The sequence below is a fragment of the Gossypium hirsutum genome, chromosome D11 (genome assembly GCF_007990345.1).
Source record: "Gossypium hirsutum isolate 1008001.06 chromosome D11, Gossypium_hirsutum_v2.1, whole genome shotgun sequence".
Lineage (NCBI taxonomy): Eukaryota > Viridiplantae > Streptophyta > Magnoliopsida > Malvales > Malvaceae > Gossypium > Gossypium hirsutum.
Genome location: NC_053447.1, coordinates 67,945,808 through 67,964,467, shown reverse-complemented (window position 1 = coordinate 67,964,467; position 18,660 = coordinate 67,945,808). Strand labels below are relative to the sequence as shown.

At 33.4% G+C, this 18,660-nt stretch overlaps 2 protein-coding genes across 2 annotated transcripts; both read left to right on the top strand.

The window, feature by feature from the left end:
• Nucleotides 1–9,951: 9,951 nt before the first annotated feature.
• Nucleotides 9,952–13,456, top strand: LOC121223277 (TMV resistance protein N-like). The gene is made up of 8 exons (XM_041104428.1): nucleotides 9,952–10,087; nucleotides 10,160–10,251; nucleotides 10,434–10,644; nucleotides 10,983–11,233; nucleotides 11,268–11,500; nucleotides 11,760–12,861; nucleotides 13,196–13,236; nucleotides 13,387–13,456. The coding sequence occupies exons 1-8, from the start codon at nucleotides 9,952–9,954 to the stop codon at nucleotides 13,454–13,456; spliced, it is 2,136 nt and encodes a 711-aa protein (XP_040960362.1).
• An 817-nt stretch (nucleotides 13,457–14,273) lies between these two features.
• LOC121223472 (disease resistance-like protein DSC1) lies at nucleotides 14,274–17,125 on the top strand. Its single transcript, XM_041104974.1, has 3 exons — nucleotides 14,274–15,112; nucleotides 15,203–15,951; nucleotides 16,812–17,125. Exons 1-2 carry the CDS (start codon nucleotides 14,282–14,284, stop codon nucleotides 15,815–15,817), a joined length of 1,446 nt encoding a protein of 481 aa, XP_040960908.1. The 5' UTR covers nucleotides 14,274–14,281; the 3' UTR covers nucleotides 15,818–15,951; nucleotides 16,812–17,125.
• Nucleotides 17,126–18,660: the final 1,535 nt, after the last annotated feature.

Here is an 18,660-nt window from a genome sequence, read left to right as displayed (position 1 = left end):
AAAAGTCGAATATAGTGTTAGATAAATATTGTCTAATATGTTAATCATATCTCAATACCATATTCAGATATGCAATAGATATAAGTGCTAGATATGGATACTTAAAAAAGCAATATCGATCCAGCATGGCTTTTAGATATTGAATGTTTTTGTATATTCTGAAGCTTATTTTTGTTTTGCTCGTGGTTATTAGGGAATCAAGTAAGATGCTCATTTGAGTATCGACACCTTTTCGAAGATGAAAAAATTGAGATTGCTCAAAGTGCTTTGTGTCTCAAATTGTGATGATATCAAATATCTTTCTAATGAACTACGGCTTTTAGATTGGACAGGATATCTTTTAAGATACTTGCCTTCAAGCTTTCAACCGAACAACCTTGTCGCGCTTCTTTTACCATATAGTCACATTGAACAACTATGGAAGGGAAATAGAGTAAGAATTAACTCATCGTTTCAGCTTATTTTAATATAAATGATTAAACTTTGGTTAAGGTAAAGAATACAAAAATTAGCATTATTATGTTTCTGTCTAATTATTTATGGTCTTCAACAGCCCTTGTATAAGTTGAAAATAATGAACCTCAAAGGGTCCCAAACCTGATCAAGATACCAGACTTCACAACAGCATCAAATCTTGAAGTTTTGATTTTGGAAGGTTGTACCAAATTAGTGGATGTTCATCCATCAATCGGAGTGCTTAACAGCCTTAAACTTTTGAATTTAAGAGATTGCAAAAGTCTTAGGAATCTTCCAACCAAAATTGGAATGGAACTCTTGAAACATTAATTCTTTCGGTTGCTCAAGTCTTGTAAGGTTTCCGGAGATTGATAGAAAAATGGAACGTCTAAAAACTCTAAATCTTTCTGGTTGTTATAGAATTGAAAATTTATCGGAGAATTTGCAGCAAGCAAAGTTACGACCAAATTTGTCTTCTCTTTTCAAGGTAATCGTAGGAAGAAGGAAGATTCCCATGCCTCAGATGTTGCCTTCGCTGTTCGGTTTGAGTTCATTAAGAGACCTAAAACTAAGGGACTGCAATCTTTGTGAAGAGATATTCCACGTGATATTCTAGTCTATCCTCCTTGAAACATCTTGACTCTTTGAGTTATCTTCATCTTAAGGGTAACAATTTCATCACCATTCCTTTGGCTCTTACTCAACTTAGCAGGCTTAATTTCCTTGCATTATCAAATTGCAAGATGCTTAAATCGTTGCCAGAGCTTCTAACAAGTATAGCAGATGTGCGTATAGATGATTGCTCTTCACTTGAAGTAGTTGCAAGTCCATCAAAAGTGCGCAATTTAGTGGATAAGGGTATCATTAGAGCCATTAACTGCTTCAAATTAGCTGAAAATATCAATGCATTAACACTGCTGAAAAAACATCTTAAGGTCGATTAATCTCTATTTTCTCCCTTACAAAATCTCATACTTGAGAATTTATGGTTTTAGTTACCAAACGACTTGTGTTTTATTTTGCAGGCATTCGCAAATTCAAGAAAAACGTTTGATATTATGATTCCCGGAAGTGAAATCCCAGAATGGTTTAGCCAACAAAGAAGTGACTCTTCAATTAAGATACTCATTCCGAAAGATAGTCAATGGATTGGAGTTGCTTGCTGCTGCATTTTTGTCAGTAATGATGCTTCAAGGGATGACGAGTATATCGGTTGTGGAGCATTTATCTATTGTAGAAATTCTGAAGAAGCCAGTTGTAATGGATCTATTTTTCGAGGTAGAAATCCTCGACGGATTGATTGGACCGGCTGGAATATAGGTAAACGATTTAACGGGCCTATAATGAATGATCACCTTTTTCTTCGTTATTGGTCGCGTGATGAATTATATCCATTTTCCTTGGAGGATAAATATGGTCATTGTGAAACCAATAATTTATGGGCAACAGATTGCTCAGATGAAAAATGTGATGAGTTTGAGAAGTCTTTCTCAAACCCAAATGATGAAGACTATGCTAAGGTGAAGAAGTGTGGTGCTAGAGTAGTGTATGAGAAAGATTTGGAAGAAATAAAAGAGTTGCAGTGACATACCACTCAATCTTCTCACATCCACCAACACTCCGCTCACAACGATGGATCAGTAGATAGCACTTCTCACATAAAACAGAAACCTAATATCTATGATGAAGCGAAGGAAGAAGCGCCGCAACCAAAACGGATGCAAAAAACTTTCAATTTTATAATGGCCAAATCAGGGAAGAAGCATTAAATGTGGTAAACTACTTCACTAGCCTTTTCAAGATTTTTTCCCCTATTTAGTTAATTTTATAAGTTTCTCTTTTCTGATTTTTTCCTCTTTTTTGTTTGATCGTACAAATAAATTCTTATTTACCATAATTTGGTATTCATTATATTCGTGTTCATAATACTAACATGATAAAATCCTTGATATAAATAAAAAATGATATGTTTTGATAAATATAATTTCAACTTTTCAGCTTTCTTAGTCTATTGAATGGGCACCTCAAAGAATTCAACTTTTCAAACCTTTGATTGAGATGCAAAAAAAATCATGTCCTTAGAATAGCCAATATGTAGTGCGACGATACAAGAACACCGGTGGACGACGAGAAGCCGACAAACATAGACTCATACAAATATGGAGACAGATCCTTTTTCAAGTATAAAAGTGAGGTTTTGGCTTCGTTACATTGATTGGGTACAATGTAACATCGAGTTGCTTCTAGACCCCGTCGTATTCAACCCAAACCTGCATTGGATATCCACTCTTGAGGTTGAGATTTTTGAACTCACTTTCATCAGTCAAATACCCAGCAGAAGCAGCTGTCACTGATCTTGGGCTATTGATGTCGATGCTGACGTGGTTGCCGTCTATGTCACCGACCGCAATGGTCCGGGCCGTGCCCAGCTCAATCGCTACAACATGGTTCGAGTCTAAGCCTATGTTTGTTTCCTTGAAAAGACCGAGATAGTGGGTGGGAAGAGCTCCAGAAATTTCATCGTTAGGGGAGATAACGAAGGCCAATCCATGGCCACCAAGGTCGGTGTATCCAGGTACAATTGCAAAAATGAATGTAGTGGGGAAGGGGGAAACAGTTGCATTTGTGGAGTTCTTGAACTGGATCGGATTCTTGTAGAAGATCTGACCAATTATTCGGCTTGTGGTATTTGTAAGTGTAAACAGCCCACTTGAATCTACGCCTGCAACTCCCTCGACATTCAAGTAACCATTGAAACTAAACTGGCCCTGGTTGATATCTGAAGATGCAAAAACCAGGAGGAAAAGCAGCAACACAAGCATGATCAAACACGACATTATGATAATTATTTATTACAGACGAAGTAATCTGTGTTTGGTCGACTTCATACACTTGGTAGTCCAGTATTATATAAAACTCGACCTCGTTCAAACTTCGACGAAATTCCAGGAGTTTTCCCAGTCTGTACAAGGAAATTGCTTTGGCATGTGATAAGAAGAAATAATCGGTGAAGCTGACATCACTCATTACACAATTCCTTTTTCCTTTAATGTATACTTTCTTTTCTCGAGGGCATCATTGTGAAACTCTTTAAAATTTTGTATAAGAAAAGGAAGGTGGTTGAATTTGGCACACGGTGATCTTCATGCTTCAGTCGTTTTATCTACCAAAATTCCAATTCAACTTTTTCTAGAAACAATATTAGGAGTGAATGTGTATGTTTTTAAAATTTCAAAATATCAATGTGTTAACAATTAAATTTGAATTTTAACATTTAAAAAGTAAATAAATTAAATTCCTACAAATAAAAGTACAGAAAATAAATTTCAAATTTATACATATCATTTTTATAAAATTTAATCACGTGAAATATATTTGACAATGTAATGTGTAATAGGTTGCACTTGTTTAATGACAGTTCAAAATTATTAAAAGTAATTAAAGATAAGAGAATAATAGCTTCTAATATTTAAAATAAATTATGCATACAAATAGTAAAAATATTATCTAAATACCTACAATAATAATGTTAAGAGTCACAAATACTAATTAAGAAAAAACTAAAAAACGGTAGGGATTGAATTAAATAAATAACATAACATAACATAAAATCAGGAGCTACGCATATAGTGCAGATTATAGAGGACCGAAAATGAAATTATCCCATCCTATAAAATTCAAGTCAGCTTTAATTTTATTAGTTGGACTCATGCTTTGTAATGTTGTATCTCATTTCCCTAATCATGGTACGTTTGGCACATGCTTTTAACATTTTCTTCATTTTCTTTCATTTCTTTACATGATTTGTGAAGGCTTCAAAGTCCTCTCCAAGCGCAGGTGTGAACCCAACGCTGCCGTTGTCCACTCAAGGAAGGCTCCACACTCATGGAGTCTCATCGTCTACCAATCCCAATCATCCATCCTGTGATGACTCTCTCTCTCGATGAGATCGTTTATCTGATCCTAATAAAATATCACCTAAGCGAGCATTCCATCTGAGATAAATAATTTTATACTGGTCTCAGTTTTTAATTTTTTTTAAAAATTATATATTTCGATATTTATCTTTTAAATTAAAATCTCAAAATCACAAATCAATGGAGTGGATTATCTTGTAGGAATGGATTATCTGGTTTTTGTTTAATTTTTTTGGGGGTTTATATAATTAAAAAACAGAACATTTTGATGGATATATTACACATTTGATACCCTAAATACTTTAAACATTAGAAAAATGTAGAAAATACTGATAAAATTTAATAATTTGAATTACAAATTAAAATTACTTTTTCATCTTTGGTTGGTGAATTTTCTGTCCAAAATTTAATAATTTATTGAATATCATGAGGTGGTGGCATGATATTCACGACAAATTTTCAATATATTTGTCTACGTGTACAAATATGTTTTTTTTTTGAGCCAACAAGAATTGATTAGCATATTAAGAGAATCTGAATGATTTTGTAATATTTAATACAAAAAAAAAATTGGGAATTTAATAAAGGATATGTACAATTGATTAAAAGCTTTAATATTATTATTAATTAACTTTCATTGTTCACTTTCAAAATTGACATGAACTAAATTATTCTGATTTTTTTGAGAGACCAACTTGCTTAATATAGAAATTGAAAAGGGCCAAGGATATTTTATAACACAAACCTCCCAACAGTACTTTAAATACTACTAATAGTCAAAGTAGGCTCCACTTCGTCAATTCTCACCTTCTTGGATTATTACTAGAAAGAACACCCATCGCTGATTAACAACTATTATCCATATTCATTTGGAAAAATAAATGATGGGAAATTGTTTTGATTTTGAACGCTCGATTGAGATATATTTTTCTTCTCAGGCATCCTCATGTCTTTCTCATCCATTTCTAGATATAGATATGATGTTTTCTTGAGTTTTAAAGGTGAAGATGCTCACAAGAACTTCACCGATCATCTTTATGATACTCTAAAAAGGAATGGAATCATCACTTTTAGGGTTGAGCCAAGGCTAGAGGGCGGTGAAAGGATTGCATGTCACGGAATAGAACTAAAGGCAACGATTATGTTTAAATTTCTGTTAATTTATGTTTACTTCTGTTTTAGCCTTAATTATTGTAAAACACAACGTTTAGTTTAATGTTATAATGAAACAACAGGTTTAAGGGGGGAGGGTTAAATATGGTCCAAACGACTGCGTTTAGAGACGTTTTGTCATTTACTAAAAAATGGTGCGTTTTGCTATAGTTGTATTAACAACCGTCAATTTGTTTGAGAGGGTCGTTACCCGCCCTAAAAACACCAATCAAGGTAGGGGAAGGCAGCTATTGGAATGAATACAGTTCTCTCTTTCCTTCTATCTCTCTGATTTCTCTCAACTCCTTTTTCTTCCTCTTGCTATCCTATTTCTCTTCTGCCCTAAAGATTTTCCCATGACAAAGGTATCAGAGCTGAAGTCGATTTTTATGGCAAATGATAGAGTCACCACCAGGTTACAAAAAAAGATGGGAGTGCTGCAACACGAGCTCTCTCAGATGCAATTAGTGGTTAGCTAGATTGATGCTAAGATCGAATCCCGGTTAAAGGATTTTCATGAAAGTATCAAAGGTGAGATTCAAACTGAACTCCACTCTCTTTTTGAACACTATTTTGGTCAAAATGCTTCTGCCAGTGTAACTGGAAGAGTTCAAGACAAGGGCATTATGGGAGGCTCTCCTCCTAAGTTCCCTTCCAAAAGGCCACTTACATTATCACCTGTGTCAGATTTGGAAAACATGAATACTTTTTCTCAAGTTGGTCTTGTGGACTTTGTTATTAAAACTCTTCGGCTAGAATGCCTATGATTTGATGGGACAGATTATCAAGATTGGTGGTCCAAGTTAGAACGATTCTTTGAAGCTGCAAATATAATAAAGTAGACCAATGTTAGAATGGTAATGTTGCACTTAGAAGGTAAAGCCCTAGATTGGCATCACTTTTGTGCAATGACAGGGGGATTACATCACCTGACTTGGGAGATATATGTTTGAGGGCTGAGGGATCGTTTTAGATCTAACTCCTTTTTAGACCCCATGTTAGGACATGTTTCACTCAAGGAGAAAGAGTCAATGGACCAATTCCATGACCGTTTTGTAAGTTTGCTTAATCAGTTACATCTAACTGAGGATTATGTCCTTAGTGTTTTCACTTGCAATCTTAAACCTGAGATAGGGTAGTATCTACGGTTGTTCAAGGCTCAAACACTGGTGGAAGGCTAAGTTCACAAAGAAGAGTTTGAATGTAAGTGGGGGAATAAGTCACCTTAGCCCCTTAATTCTTGGTCCCAAGGTGCAATATCACCACTGTAACTCGATAGGGCCAAATGGACCTCCAAATTGTAACTCGGGGTAAAAATTCCAAACCAAACCCTTTTCTCAAGCTGAAATAGAAGAGAGAAGAAAAAAGGGACTTTGCTTTTGGTGTGCATCCAAATACACCCCAGGTCATAAGTGCACCAAGTCTCAACTTTATCAGCTGGTTGTGGAACTTTATTCAGATCATGAGGGTGGAAGCAAGAGCCCAGTGTTTGAAGAATTCCAAGAATGTCCTGAACAACTGAAAGTGTTAGAATAGGAAACGAAGCACACTGCCCAAGTTTATCCTTACACACCCTTCAAGGCTTATAGAGACATAATTCTATGCAATTTTTAGCAAGTATTGGTCACTCCAATGTCATTATCCTGGTTGACTCAGGAAGTACACACAATTTTCTAGATTCTAAGCTGGTTAAGATGTTGGATTTATTAGTGGAGCACTTTAGTCAACTTCATGTCATGGTGGCTAATGGGGTGAGATTGACTACTGACCGATTGCATGCGTGTGCTTAAAACACTAAATTTATATAACTATTTTAAAAGCCCAATTTTACTGCAAGCGTACAGGTCAGTTTTAATATTTATATTTATAGTTTTATAATGAAATGCAAAAGTATTGTAAGGATTGAACCCAAAGGAATAGGCGATTGAGCAATAACTAACATACACAATAGAGGCTAAGTGGCTATTGATACAATTTTATATTACAGTGATTCATAAAAGATAAGTTTGCAAGAAAATTAAATATTCTACTCTAGGGACTAAATTACAAGAAATGTAAACTAGAAGGACAATCTAGCAAATGACTAATAGGGGTTGGTTGACTTCAATATGGTTCACCAAATCTTGGACCAATGACATAAATCACGTAATTACCAAGTGGCTCTATTTTATCTTCCGGTCTTAATTTTGCCAACTTAGACAGATTAGGTCTAGTTTATCTTCCAATCTCACCAGTTAATCAGGGACTAATGAACAGGTGCACGACAAGATTACCTTTCGGTCTCACTTTATCTTAATATTCCCTTAGGGGCATCACTATCTATGTTCTTTGTTTTATTCAAATTAGTCCAAATTGTTACAATTTAGTCCTTTCTAAACTTGTTGTACATTATGCTAGTGGTCTCCTCTTAACTCTTGAAGTTTTGGGTTCTTTTTTGTGCGGTAGAGATGCTTCTCAGTGGAGAAGTGGAATCGAAAGACTTAAACTAGATTCTAATAAAGAATTTCTCAATAGACGTCAAATAAGCTTTGATAGATTGGAAGAAAGGGAGAATAATATATTTCTAGATATAGCATGCTTCTTCAATGGAGAAGAGAAAGATCTTCAATGAACACACATATATTTTTGGATGCATGATTTGTTGCAAGAAATGGGAAGAAAAATTAATAGAGAAAAATATGTTGATGAACCGAAAAAACATTACAAATTGTGAGAAAAAAGGGACATCCATTGTGTCTTAACAAAAAACACTGTAAGCCATTCAACAAAATTTACATACTAATTTTTTTTATTGGATTTCTAACCAATATATAATATAAACTTAAAGTTTATTCTAATTCATCTATATAACAATCCCTAAAAAGTGATATTCACTAGCTTTGAGAAAAAAACCTATTTATTGATTGAAGGCATGATCATCCACAATATATAATGAAAAGTAATATAACAATCCCTAAAAAGTAAATATCTACTTTTATCGATGTGTATTATTAATATTGTTATTATTTAGTTTTATTTTGTAAAAAATATATAATGAAAACAAAAAAAAACACTTAGTACTTAATATTTGAATGCTAATTTATGAATTTATCAAGTAACACATTATTCTTTCTAAAAAAAAATTAGAGAGAGATGTTTCTTTTTTGTGAAAAATAAAAGTTTATATTTGATAAATTAACAATATATAAACTAGATTATAACATGTCATTAAATTTTATTAAAATAAATTCAAGTAATTTCATCCTTAATTATGCCTCTCCATTTGGTTCACTAATAATGCATAAAATTATGTATTGCGAGTGCACCAAATATAATTGAAAATTTTAGTTCTAATACTTTTAGGTTTAGGTAATTGTTCAAAATGGGTATGTTCATTTTTCAAAAGATTTTTTCATGTATTAAAGAATTCTTGAAGAGTCATATCTTAATGCCCATATTTAGATATACCTTATAGGATATTTAAAAAAGTATCGTGGCAACATGGTTTTTAGGTATTAATGCTTTTGTATATTTTGAAGCTAAGTTTTTTGTTTTGTCCATGGTTATTAGAGAATCGAGCAACACACTTAATTTGAATGTTGATGTCTTCTCCAAAATAAAAGAGTTGAAATTCCTCAAAGTCTTTTGGCCTTCAAATTGTGATGATCTCAAATATCTTTCAATGGAAAAACAATTTTTAGATTACATAGGATATCCTTTAGGATCTTTGCCTTTAAGCTTCCAACCGGACCACCTTGTTGTACTTCTCTTACCATTCAGTAGCATTGAACAATTATGGAAGGGAAACAGAGTAAAATTAATTCACCCAATCCTTATTTTTTAGCTTAAGATAAAAAATAAACAACAAAAATAAGTTTTCTTATTTTTTCTCTTTTCTCTCTAATTTATTATTGTTTTTCACAGCCTATGTATAAGTTGAAAGTGATCAACCTTGAAGTGTCCCTAAACCTAATCAAGACACCAGACTTCACAATGGCCCCAAATCTTGAAATTCTGGTTTTAGAAGGTTGTACAAGAATTGTAAAAGTCATCCATCCTTGGGAGTTCTTAGGAGGCTTAAACTTTTGAATTTAAGAGGGTGCAAAAGTCTTAGGAGTCTTCCAACCAAAATTGGAATGGAATCTCTAGAAACATTAATTCTTTTGGGTTGCTCAAATCTTGTAAGGTTTTCGGAGATCGAAGGGAAAATACAAGGTCTAAAAACTCTTAATCTTTCTAGTTGTTGTGAAGTTAAAAATTTGCCAGAGAATATGAAGCAAGTAGAATATTTGGAAGAGCTGAAACAAGCATAAGAGAACCACCATCCTTAATTTTTCAATTGAAAAATCTTAAAGTTCTGTCTTTCAATGGATGAAAGGGACCATCGAAGTTACAACAAAATCTTCCTTCTCCTTTCAAGGAAACCCAAAAAGGAAGGACAAGTTCTATGCCTCTAATGTTGCCTTCGTTGTCAAGTTTGAGTTCATTAAGAGAGTTAAAGCTAAGGGACTGCAATCTTCGTGAAGGAGATATTCCTAGTGATATTTCTTGCCTATCCTCCTTGACAGATCTTGATCTTAGTGGTAACAATTTCATCAGCATACCTGCGTCTCTTACTCAAAGAGCTTAAACTTCTTATGTTATGAATTGCAAAGAGCTTAAATCCTTGCCTGAGCTTCTAACAAGTATAGCAAGAGTGTGCATAGATGGTTGTGCTTCACTTGAAGTAGTTGCAAGTCCATCAAAAGTATGAAATTTATTGGATTTAGCTTCCATTAAAGCCATTAACTGCTACAGATTGGCTGAGAACATCAATGCATTAACATTGTTGAAAATACATCTCAAGTTTAATTAATCTCTCTTTCTTTCCCTCTCATACTTGGGAATTTGTGGTTTTATTTACCAAGCGACAGAAGTTTCATTTTGCAGGCATTTGCAAATTCAAGACAAATGTTTGATGTTATTGTACCTGGATGTGAAATCCCAGAATGGTTTAGCCAACAGAGTGGTGGCTCTACAATTAGGATACCTCTACCACTCAATATTCAGAATGGTCAACTTGGAGTTGCGTCCTGTCTCATTTTTGTCAGTGATGATGCTTCCATTGTAGAAATTCTGGACAAGCCAGTCGAAATGGTCTGTCTTTCCAGATAGAAGTTTTCCACGTGTCGATGCGAGTAGTTAGTTGTTTGGTAAACTTTTTAACCAGCCCATAACGAAGGATAATTATTAAAGATATATTCTAATGATTATTGTCATAATCTTATCTACTCTATAATTATTAAATACGTAAAATACAAACCGTCCAACATTTTTAATAGCCTCCACTGTGCCAACTCTCACCTTCTTGGATTCTTCTTGGAAAGAACATCCATCACTCATCTTTGACCCCTAATTTCCGCCCCTATGCTCATATACTTGCTTTTTCTAGTTTCTTTGGGAGTATCGGATGATCTATTTTCTGATTTTGAACACCAGATAGAGATATCCTTCTCCTTTCATACATCCTCATGTTATCGTTACCTTCGACTTCTTCGCCCATTTCTAGAAAGAAATATGATGTTTTCTTGAGTTTTAGAGGTGAAGATACTCGCAAGAACTTCACGGGTCATCTGTATGATGCTCTAAAGAGTAGTGGGATCGTCACCTTCAGGGATGATCCAAAGCTGGAGGCTGGCGAAGAGATCGCACCCGAACTCTCCAAAGCAATTCAGCAATCATGGTGCTCGGTAATTATTTTTTCAAAAACCTATGCCTTTTCAGGATGGTGCTTGGAGGAGCTTGCTGAGATTGCTCAACAAAAAAATGCTAACGGACAAAGTATTTCCAATTTTCTACCATGTGGATCCATCCGATTTAAGAAACCAAAAAGAAAAAGTAGAAGAAGCCTTTGCCAAACATGAAGAGAGGTACAAGGAAGATAAAGACAAGATCCAAAAGTGGCGAAATGCTTTGACTGAAGTAGCTAAGATCAAAGGATGGCATTTACATAATGGGTAATTCTTTCATTTCTTCTCTATTTCCTAATTTTAATGACTAAAAAATTGGTTTTTTCTAGATTGCATGTAATTTTTATAATTTTGTGTTTAATTAAGAATTCTAACGAGAAAGTTGTGTATTTTGATGCCATAATATATCTTACTGTCTTATTCTTGCTTTTTGTTTGCTTCCAACTATATTATATTTCATGATTCATTGAACTAAAAATGAAAAAGAGCCTCTGAGAGATGGAAACAATTTTTTATTTCATTGTAGGAATGAACCAGAGTTCATCGGAGACATTGTTAGGAAGATATCAGCCAAATTATGTCAGACATATCCAATTGTTCATGATGAATTGGTTGGAATTAGCTTACCTTTGAAGGAGTTGTATTCGAAAATAAACATAGGGGAAGATGATGTCCGCATTATAGGAATTTGCGGAATGGGTGGCATCGGTAAAACAACTCTTGCTAGGGTTGTTTACGCTCAAATGTCACCTCATTTTGAAGGCAAAAGCTTTCTTGCTGATATTCGAGAAGTTTCAAACAAATGTGGGATTGTTCCTTTACAGAAACAACTTCTTTCTCAAATCTTGCCAAATGAATGCTTCAATTTTTTCAATGTTCATGAAGGGAATGCCATAATTAGCCGCAGGTTGTCTAGTGAAAAGGTTCTTGTTGTTCTTGATGATGCTGATAATGTACAACACTTGAAATGCTTGGTTGGAAGGCGTGATTGGTTTGGTTTAGGGAGTCGAATCATTGTAACAACAAGAGATGAGCATTTACTCCGATCTTACGGAGTCGATGGTGTGTATAAGCCTAAAACATTGAATCCAGACGATGCACTTAGACTTTTCAATTTGAAAGCTTTCCATAGTGATACGGTGCCAAAAGATGATTTCATTGAGCTTTCTGGACATGTTGTATGTTATGCTGGTGGTCTCCCCTTAGCTCTTGAAGTTTTGGGTTCATTTTTGTGCGATAGAGATATAGTTCAATGGAGAAGTGCAATCGAAAGACTTAAAGAAGATTCTAACAAAGAAATTCTTAACACGCTAAGAATTAGCTTTGATGGATTGGAAGAAAAGGAGAAGAATATATTTCTAGATATAGCGTGCTTTTTCAATGGTGAGAAGAGAGATTTGGTAATGAAAGTATTGGATGGTTGTGAGTTTTTTCCAGACATTGGAATCGATATTCTCATTAAGAAATCTCTCATAAAAGTTAGTGATGACAACCAACGTTTGTGGATGCATGCCTTGTTGCAAGAAATGGGAAGAAAAATTGTTGAAGAAAAATGTGTTGATGAACCTGGAAAGCGTTGTAGATTGTGGAAAGAAAGCGATGTCCAGCATGTCCTAACAAAAAACACGGTAAATTATTCAACAAAAATTATATGCAAAATTTTCTTTTTATCAATATATGATGTAAATCCAAAGCTTAGTCTAATTGGTTTACATATCGATCCTTAACTAACATTGAGTGGCTTTAAAATAATTTCCATTTGTTGATTATAAATATTAATAATGATTTGTAATATAAGTGTTTAATTTTATTGAATTACTCTCATTTGAAAATATTTTATTTCCTATATTTCGACCAAAAGATTGTGATAATGTTGAACATATATGTAAATTTCAAAAGTTTTATTGTACAATTTAGATCATTTATTTTGTATTCTTATTGTCTATTCTTGATTACTTTTAGGCTACCGAAGTGATTGAAGGTATGATCATCGACAATAAAAGGTAAGAAAACATAGGTATGATCATCGACAATAAAAGGTAAGAAAACATACATATAAATTTATCAATATGTACTATTAATATTGTTATTATTTTTTGTAAAAATTCCAATAAAAAAACAACAACAAAAAACCTTTTGACTTTGCTTGGCAGAGTGGAAATAAAATCAGAAGGGTGGAAAACTGAGGGGATGGAAAACTTGACTGGAAAGATGGAAAATTGAATGGAAATATATTTTCCTCCTCACTATTGCTTGGTATAGCGAAAAGTGAGAAGGAAAGAAAATAGAACATTTGAAAATAAATATCTCTCCCATTGTCTTCCTTCTCATTCCAATTTGGAATGATTTTTTTTAATTACAAAGGAAATTTATCATCTATCGGTGCAACATAACTTTTAGATATTGAATGTCTTTGTATATTTTGAATCTCATTTTTGTTTTACTCATGGTTATTAGGGAATCGAGCAAGATGTTCAATTTGAGTGCTGATACCTTCTCAAAGATGAAAAACTTGAGAATGCTCAAAGTGCTTTGCCTATCAAATTGTGATGATCTCAAATATCTTTCTAATAAACTACGGCTTTTAGAATGGACAGGATATCTTTTAAGATGCTTGCCTTCAAGCTTCCAACCAAACAACCTTGTTGCACTTCTTTTACCATATAGTCACATTAAACAACTATGGAAGGGAAATAGAGTAAGAATTAACTCATCTTATCCTTGTGTTTTAGCTCTAATATAATTATTAAACTCTGATTAAGGTAAAAATACAAAAACAAAAACGAGAATTATTATGCTTTCTCTTTTCTCTCTAATTTATTATTGTCTTCAACAGCCCTTGTATAAGTTGAAAATAATGAACCTCAAAGGTTCCCAAGACCTGATCAAGACACCAAACTTCACAACAGCATCAAATCTTGAAGTTTTAATTTTGGAAGGCTGTACCAAATTAGTGGATGTTCATCCATCAATAGGAGTGCTTAAGAGCCTTAAACATTTGAATTTAAGAGATTGCAAAAGTCTTAGGAGTCTTCCGGGAAAATTAGAATGGAATCTCTTGAAACTTTAATTTTTTCGGGTTGCTCAAGTCTTGTAAGGTTTCCGGAGATTGATGGGAAAATGGAACGTATAAAAACTCTAGAGCTTTCTGGTTGTTATAGAGTTGAAAATTTCTCGGAGAATTTGCAGCAAGCAAAGTTGCGACCAAATTTGTCTTCTCTTTTCAAGGTAATCCAAGAAAGAAGGACAACTCCCATGGCTCCAATGTTGCCTTTGTTGTCAGGTTTGAGTTCATTAAGACGGCTAAGTCTAAGGGACTGCAATCTTTGTGAAGGAGATATTCCACGTGATATTTCTGGTCTGTCCTCTTTGAAACATCTTGATCTTCGTGGTAACAATTTCATCAGCATACCTGCATCTCTTACTGGACTCTCGAAGCTTGGGTTTCTTGACTTGTCAAATTGCAACATGTGCACTCTTGGTGAATCAGATATTCTTGGTTATATTTCTGGTCTATCCTCTTTGGTACATCTTGGTCTTAGTGGTAACAATTTCATCAGCATACCTTCATCTCTTACTCGACTATCCGAGCTTCAGTTTCTTGGACTGTCATACTGCAAGATGCTTAAATCGTTGCCTGAGATACCGACAAGGTTAGGACACGTGTGTCTAGATGGTTGTTCTGCACTTGAAGTATGCAATTTAGTGGATTCGGCTGCCTTTAGAGCCATTAACTGCTTCAAATTGGCTGAGAATATCAATGCATTAACACTACGTGAAGTATGCAATTTAATAGGTTCGGGTGCCTTTAGAGCCATTAACTGCTTCAAATTGGCCGAGAATATGAATGCATTAATAGTGCTGAAAAAACAGCTTAAGGTCGATTAATCTCCATTTTCTCCCTTACAAAATCTCATACTTGAGAATTTATGGTTTTAGTTACCAAACGACTTGTGTTTTATTTTGCAGGCATTCGCAAATTCAAGAAAAAAGTTTGATATTATTATGCCCGGAAGTGAAATCCCAGAATGGTTTAGCCAACAAACAAGTGCCTTTTCAATTAACATACCCCTGCCTATCAACCTTCAGAAAGATAGTCAATGGATTGGAGTTGCTTGCTGCTGCATTTTTGTCAGTAATGATGCTTCAAGGGATGACGAATATATCGGTTGTGGAGCATATATCTATTGTAGAAATTCTGAACAAGCCAGCTGTAATGGATCTATCTTTCGGGGTAGAAATTATCGACGGATTGATTGGAGAGGCTGGGGGCTGTGTGAACCAATAATGAAAGATCACCTTTTACTTCGTTATTGGTCGCGTGATACAATATATCCTTCCTTGGAGGATAAATATGACGACTGTGAAACCACTAATTTATGGACAACACATTGCTTAGATAAAAAATGCGATGAGCTTGAGGTGTCTTTCATGGGATGCAGTGGTAAAGTGAAGAAGTGTGGCTTTAGAATAGTGTATGAGAAAGATTTGGAAGAGATAAAAGAGTTGCAGTGCCGTACCACTCAATCTTCTCCAAATTTTGAACACATCCACAACACTCTGCTCACAACCATGGATCAGTAGGTAGCACTTCTCACATAAAATAGAAACCTAATATCTACGATGAAGCGGAGGAAGAAGGGCCGCAACCAAAACGGATGCAACTTTTTTTTTCAATTTTTTATAATTGGCGAATCCGGGTAGACGCATTAACTATGGTAAATTACTTAACCAACCTTGTCCTACTTTTTTTTACTCGTCTACCTTGTTTACATCTTTTATTTCATTTAAAGTAATCATTCTAGACTTATTTGCATACGAGATATGATCATTTTATTATATAATAATTTTTTTAAAAAATACCATTTAAAATTTTATTCACTTAATTCTTTCCTTTTTACATAATTGAAATGTGTACATTTTGATTGGTTTATTTTTTTTATTTATTAAAACTTTATTCTCATTATATATATTCACTTACATCTATATTTTATTTTTAGGTTGTAATAATAAGGTGAAAATCCTTTAATGAGGATTAGATCATAATTTCGGCAGAGTTAAAAAACATTTTATTTTTATTGAGATCAATTTATGTGTTCAATTTAATCAGTTAAAATTGTTTTTTATATATTTGGAAGATTAAATATAAGTCCTTAATAGTAGGTTTAATTCCTTCTAACAAAAGTACCATTTAAATTTCATGGCTTGAAGTATAAACAATATTATTCCAACTCTTCAATTTATATTTTTTACAAAGTATTTAAGTTTAGACGTTTATTTTTAACACTTGTTCAAATATAAAAATAAAGTACGCTCTTTTAATTATTTGGAAAATCTTTTCCATGTGAGAGACATTTTCATATCCAATATTTTTTTTCAAAATTCTATAATTTCATTTTTGTTATTGTCTAATGTTATTGTTTAGAGATATAAAAATATGATTTTTGGTCGATATGAGTAAGATTTTCAATGATTGTATTTATATGATATCAACAAAAATTTCTCAATTTGAGGTAAGTTAATATAGATGATCTCAATGCAACAAAAATAATGATGGTGTTTTATGTTTGTCTCCTAGACCAAATGAAGCATGAAAGTCTGCTCAAAGGATCATGCAAGTGAGGGACCAACAAAAGTCATCAAGTTGGAATGGAAGCGGACACTTTAGCAATTATAGGCTTTGACGAATTTAGGGAATTAGCAAAATATAATTAGTTGTTTTTATCATGTACTGTAATGTAAATTATACATATTGAAATGAACGTTGTTTTTAAAATGTAAATTCAAATAGTAATTTAATTGTATTGTATATAAAACCTTTAAAATTAGGCATAATGATAAAAAAAAAAGGTTCTTAGTGTTTATAAAATTTGACAAGTTGACCCGTTTTCATTTCTTTTTAGTTTTGACTCTCAACATTTTATTGAGTCAAATTATGAATTTTTTAACATTGAACCATTAATTTAACATGTTGACATGACATAATAGTGAATTCATTCCAATTCATCATTAAACTTTTCAAGTATATCTCAATTGGACCATCTTTTCCTCCAACTCAAAGATGCGATAAAAGTGAAGAAAATTGCATTTGATTACTGCACAGTTTTCTTCTGACTTCTTTCATAATTGATGCACAATTATGATTGTTTTAAATGAATGAACTATTCAAATTAAAAACCAATAGAATGAAATTATCAAATGTTTGCCTCTATTTTGAATCAAACTCTTATTGTGTTGGTTCCCAAGGTGGCAAGACCGGAATGACTATCTCATTTTAGACCGATCAATCTTTGTACGGTCTTGTTTTAGGTGATCACTTAAACAATTGCAACAAAAATGAGAAGCTGGTTCGAGGATTCATTTGGGGTCAACATTTGGCAATCGGAAACCAACTTTAGTGAGCTGGTATAAATTTTGTATGCCTTTGAAGAATGGCGGAGTTAGGTTGAGGAAAGTACGAGACCACAATAAAGCTTGCGTGATTAAGGTAGGTTTTAATGTCATTTCTAACGTGAATCTGCTATGGGTTGACGTCCTTGGAAACAAGTATGGGGTAATAAGTAGATGGTCGGCTTCAATACATCCTTCTAATTGCTCGCTTCTCTGGAGGGCTTTGTCCAACATTTGGGAAGATGTAGTAAATGGTGTCTATTGGGCGCTAGGAAATGGGAGAGCATTGAGTTTCTCCGGAGCTCAAAGAACTTTTTCTGTGAAAGGAACTGATTGGGGTACTCTTTTTGCTATGGCCGCTATAAACTTTGGTAAAATAGAAATGCCTTTGTTTTCAGTAGTGGCGTTGCGGGAACTATATATGGTATGAAGGAATGAGTGCCTTTCATGGTCTCGGCATGTAATGGAGGTAAAGTTAAAGCAGGGGACTAACGGTTCCAACAGCGCTAATCGTGCGCGGTGGTATTAAGGAACAGTTTTTATGATTTACATTATATAAAATTTGGTAAACTTCTTAAAATGCCTCAACTTTAATGCCTATATTTTCTAATATAATAATTATCTTTAAATTATTTCCAATTTTACTATATTAATAACTTACATTATATAAAATTTGACATCTTCTATATTTAAATATATATCATTTTCACATAATTTTATTTTTAACCAAACATACTTTATATTATACTTTACTTATCAGTCATAAGTAAATTAGATATTAACTTATTTGGAAAATGACTAAAAATTTACTATTTTTAAAAATAACAAATATTATTATAGTAAATTTTTTTATCTTTTTATATAAAATTGAGATTAGAACCTAAAACATTGGATTTCTAAAACTTTTAAATTAACAAATTCAACCGATGCCATGATGGTTATAAATTTTTTTCTAAACACATCAAGAGTATGTCACATTCCAATTTTTCATTATCACTAACATACATTGCATGTGATTTCAATTATATTAATAATGA

Coding starts and splice junctions, on each gene's coding strand:
- LOC121223277 (XM_041104428.1), top strand. CDS start 9,952: ATGCCTCTAATGTTGCCTTCGTTGTCAAGTTTGAGTTCATTAAGAGAG. Junction 10,252..10,433: donor TAGTTGCAAGTCCATCAAAA/GTATGAAATTTA, acceptor TTCATTTTGCAG/GCATTTGCAAATTCAAGACA. Junction 12,862..13,195: donor ATGTCCTAACAAAAAACACG/GTAAATTATTCA, acceptor GATTACTTTTAG/GCTACCGAAGTGATTGAAGG.
- LOC121223472 (XM_041104974.1), top strand. CDS start 14,282: ATGGAATCTCTTGAAACTTTAATTTTTTCGGGTTGCTCAAGTCTTGTA. Junction 15,113..15,202: donor TGCTGAAAAAACAGCTTAAG/GTCGATTAATCT, acceptor TTTATTTTGCAG/GCATTCGCAAATTCAAGAAA.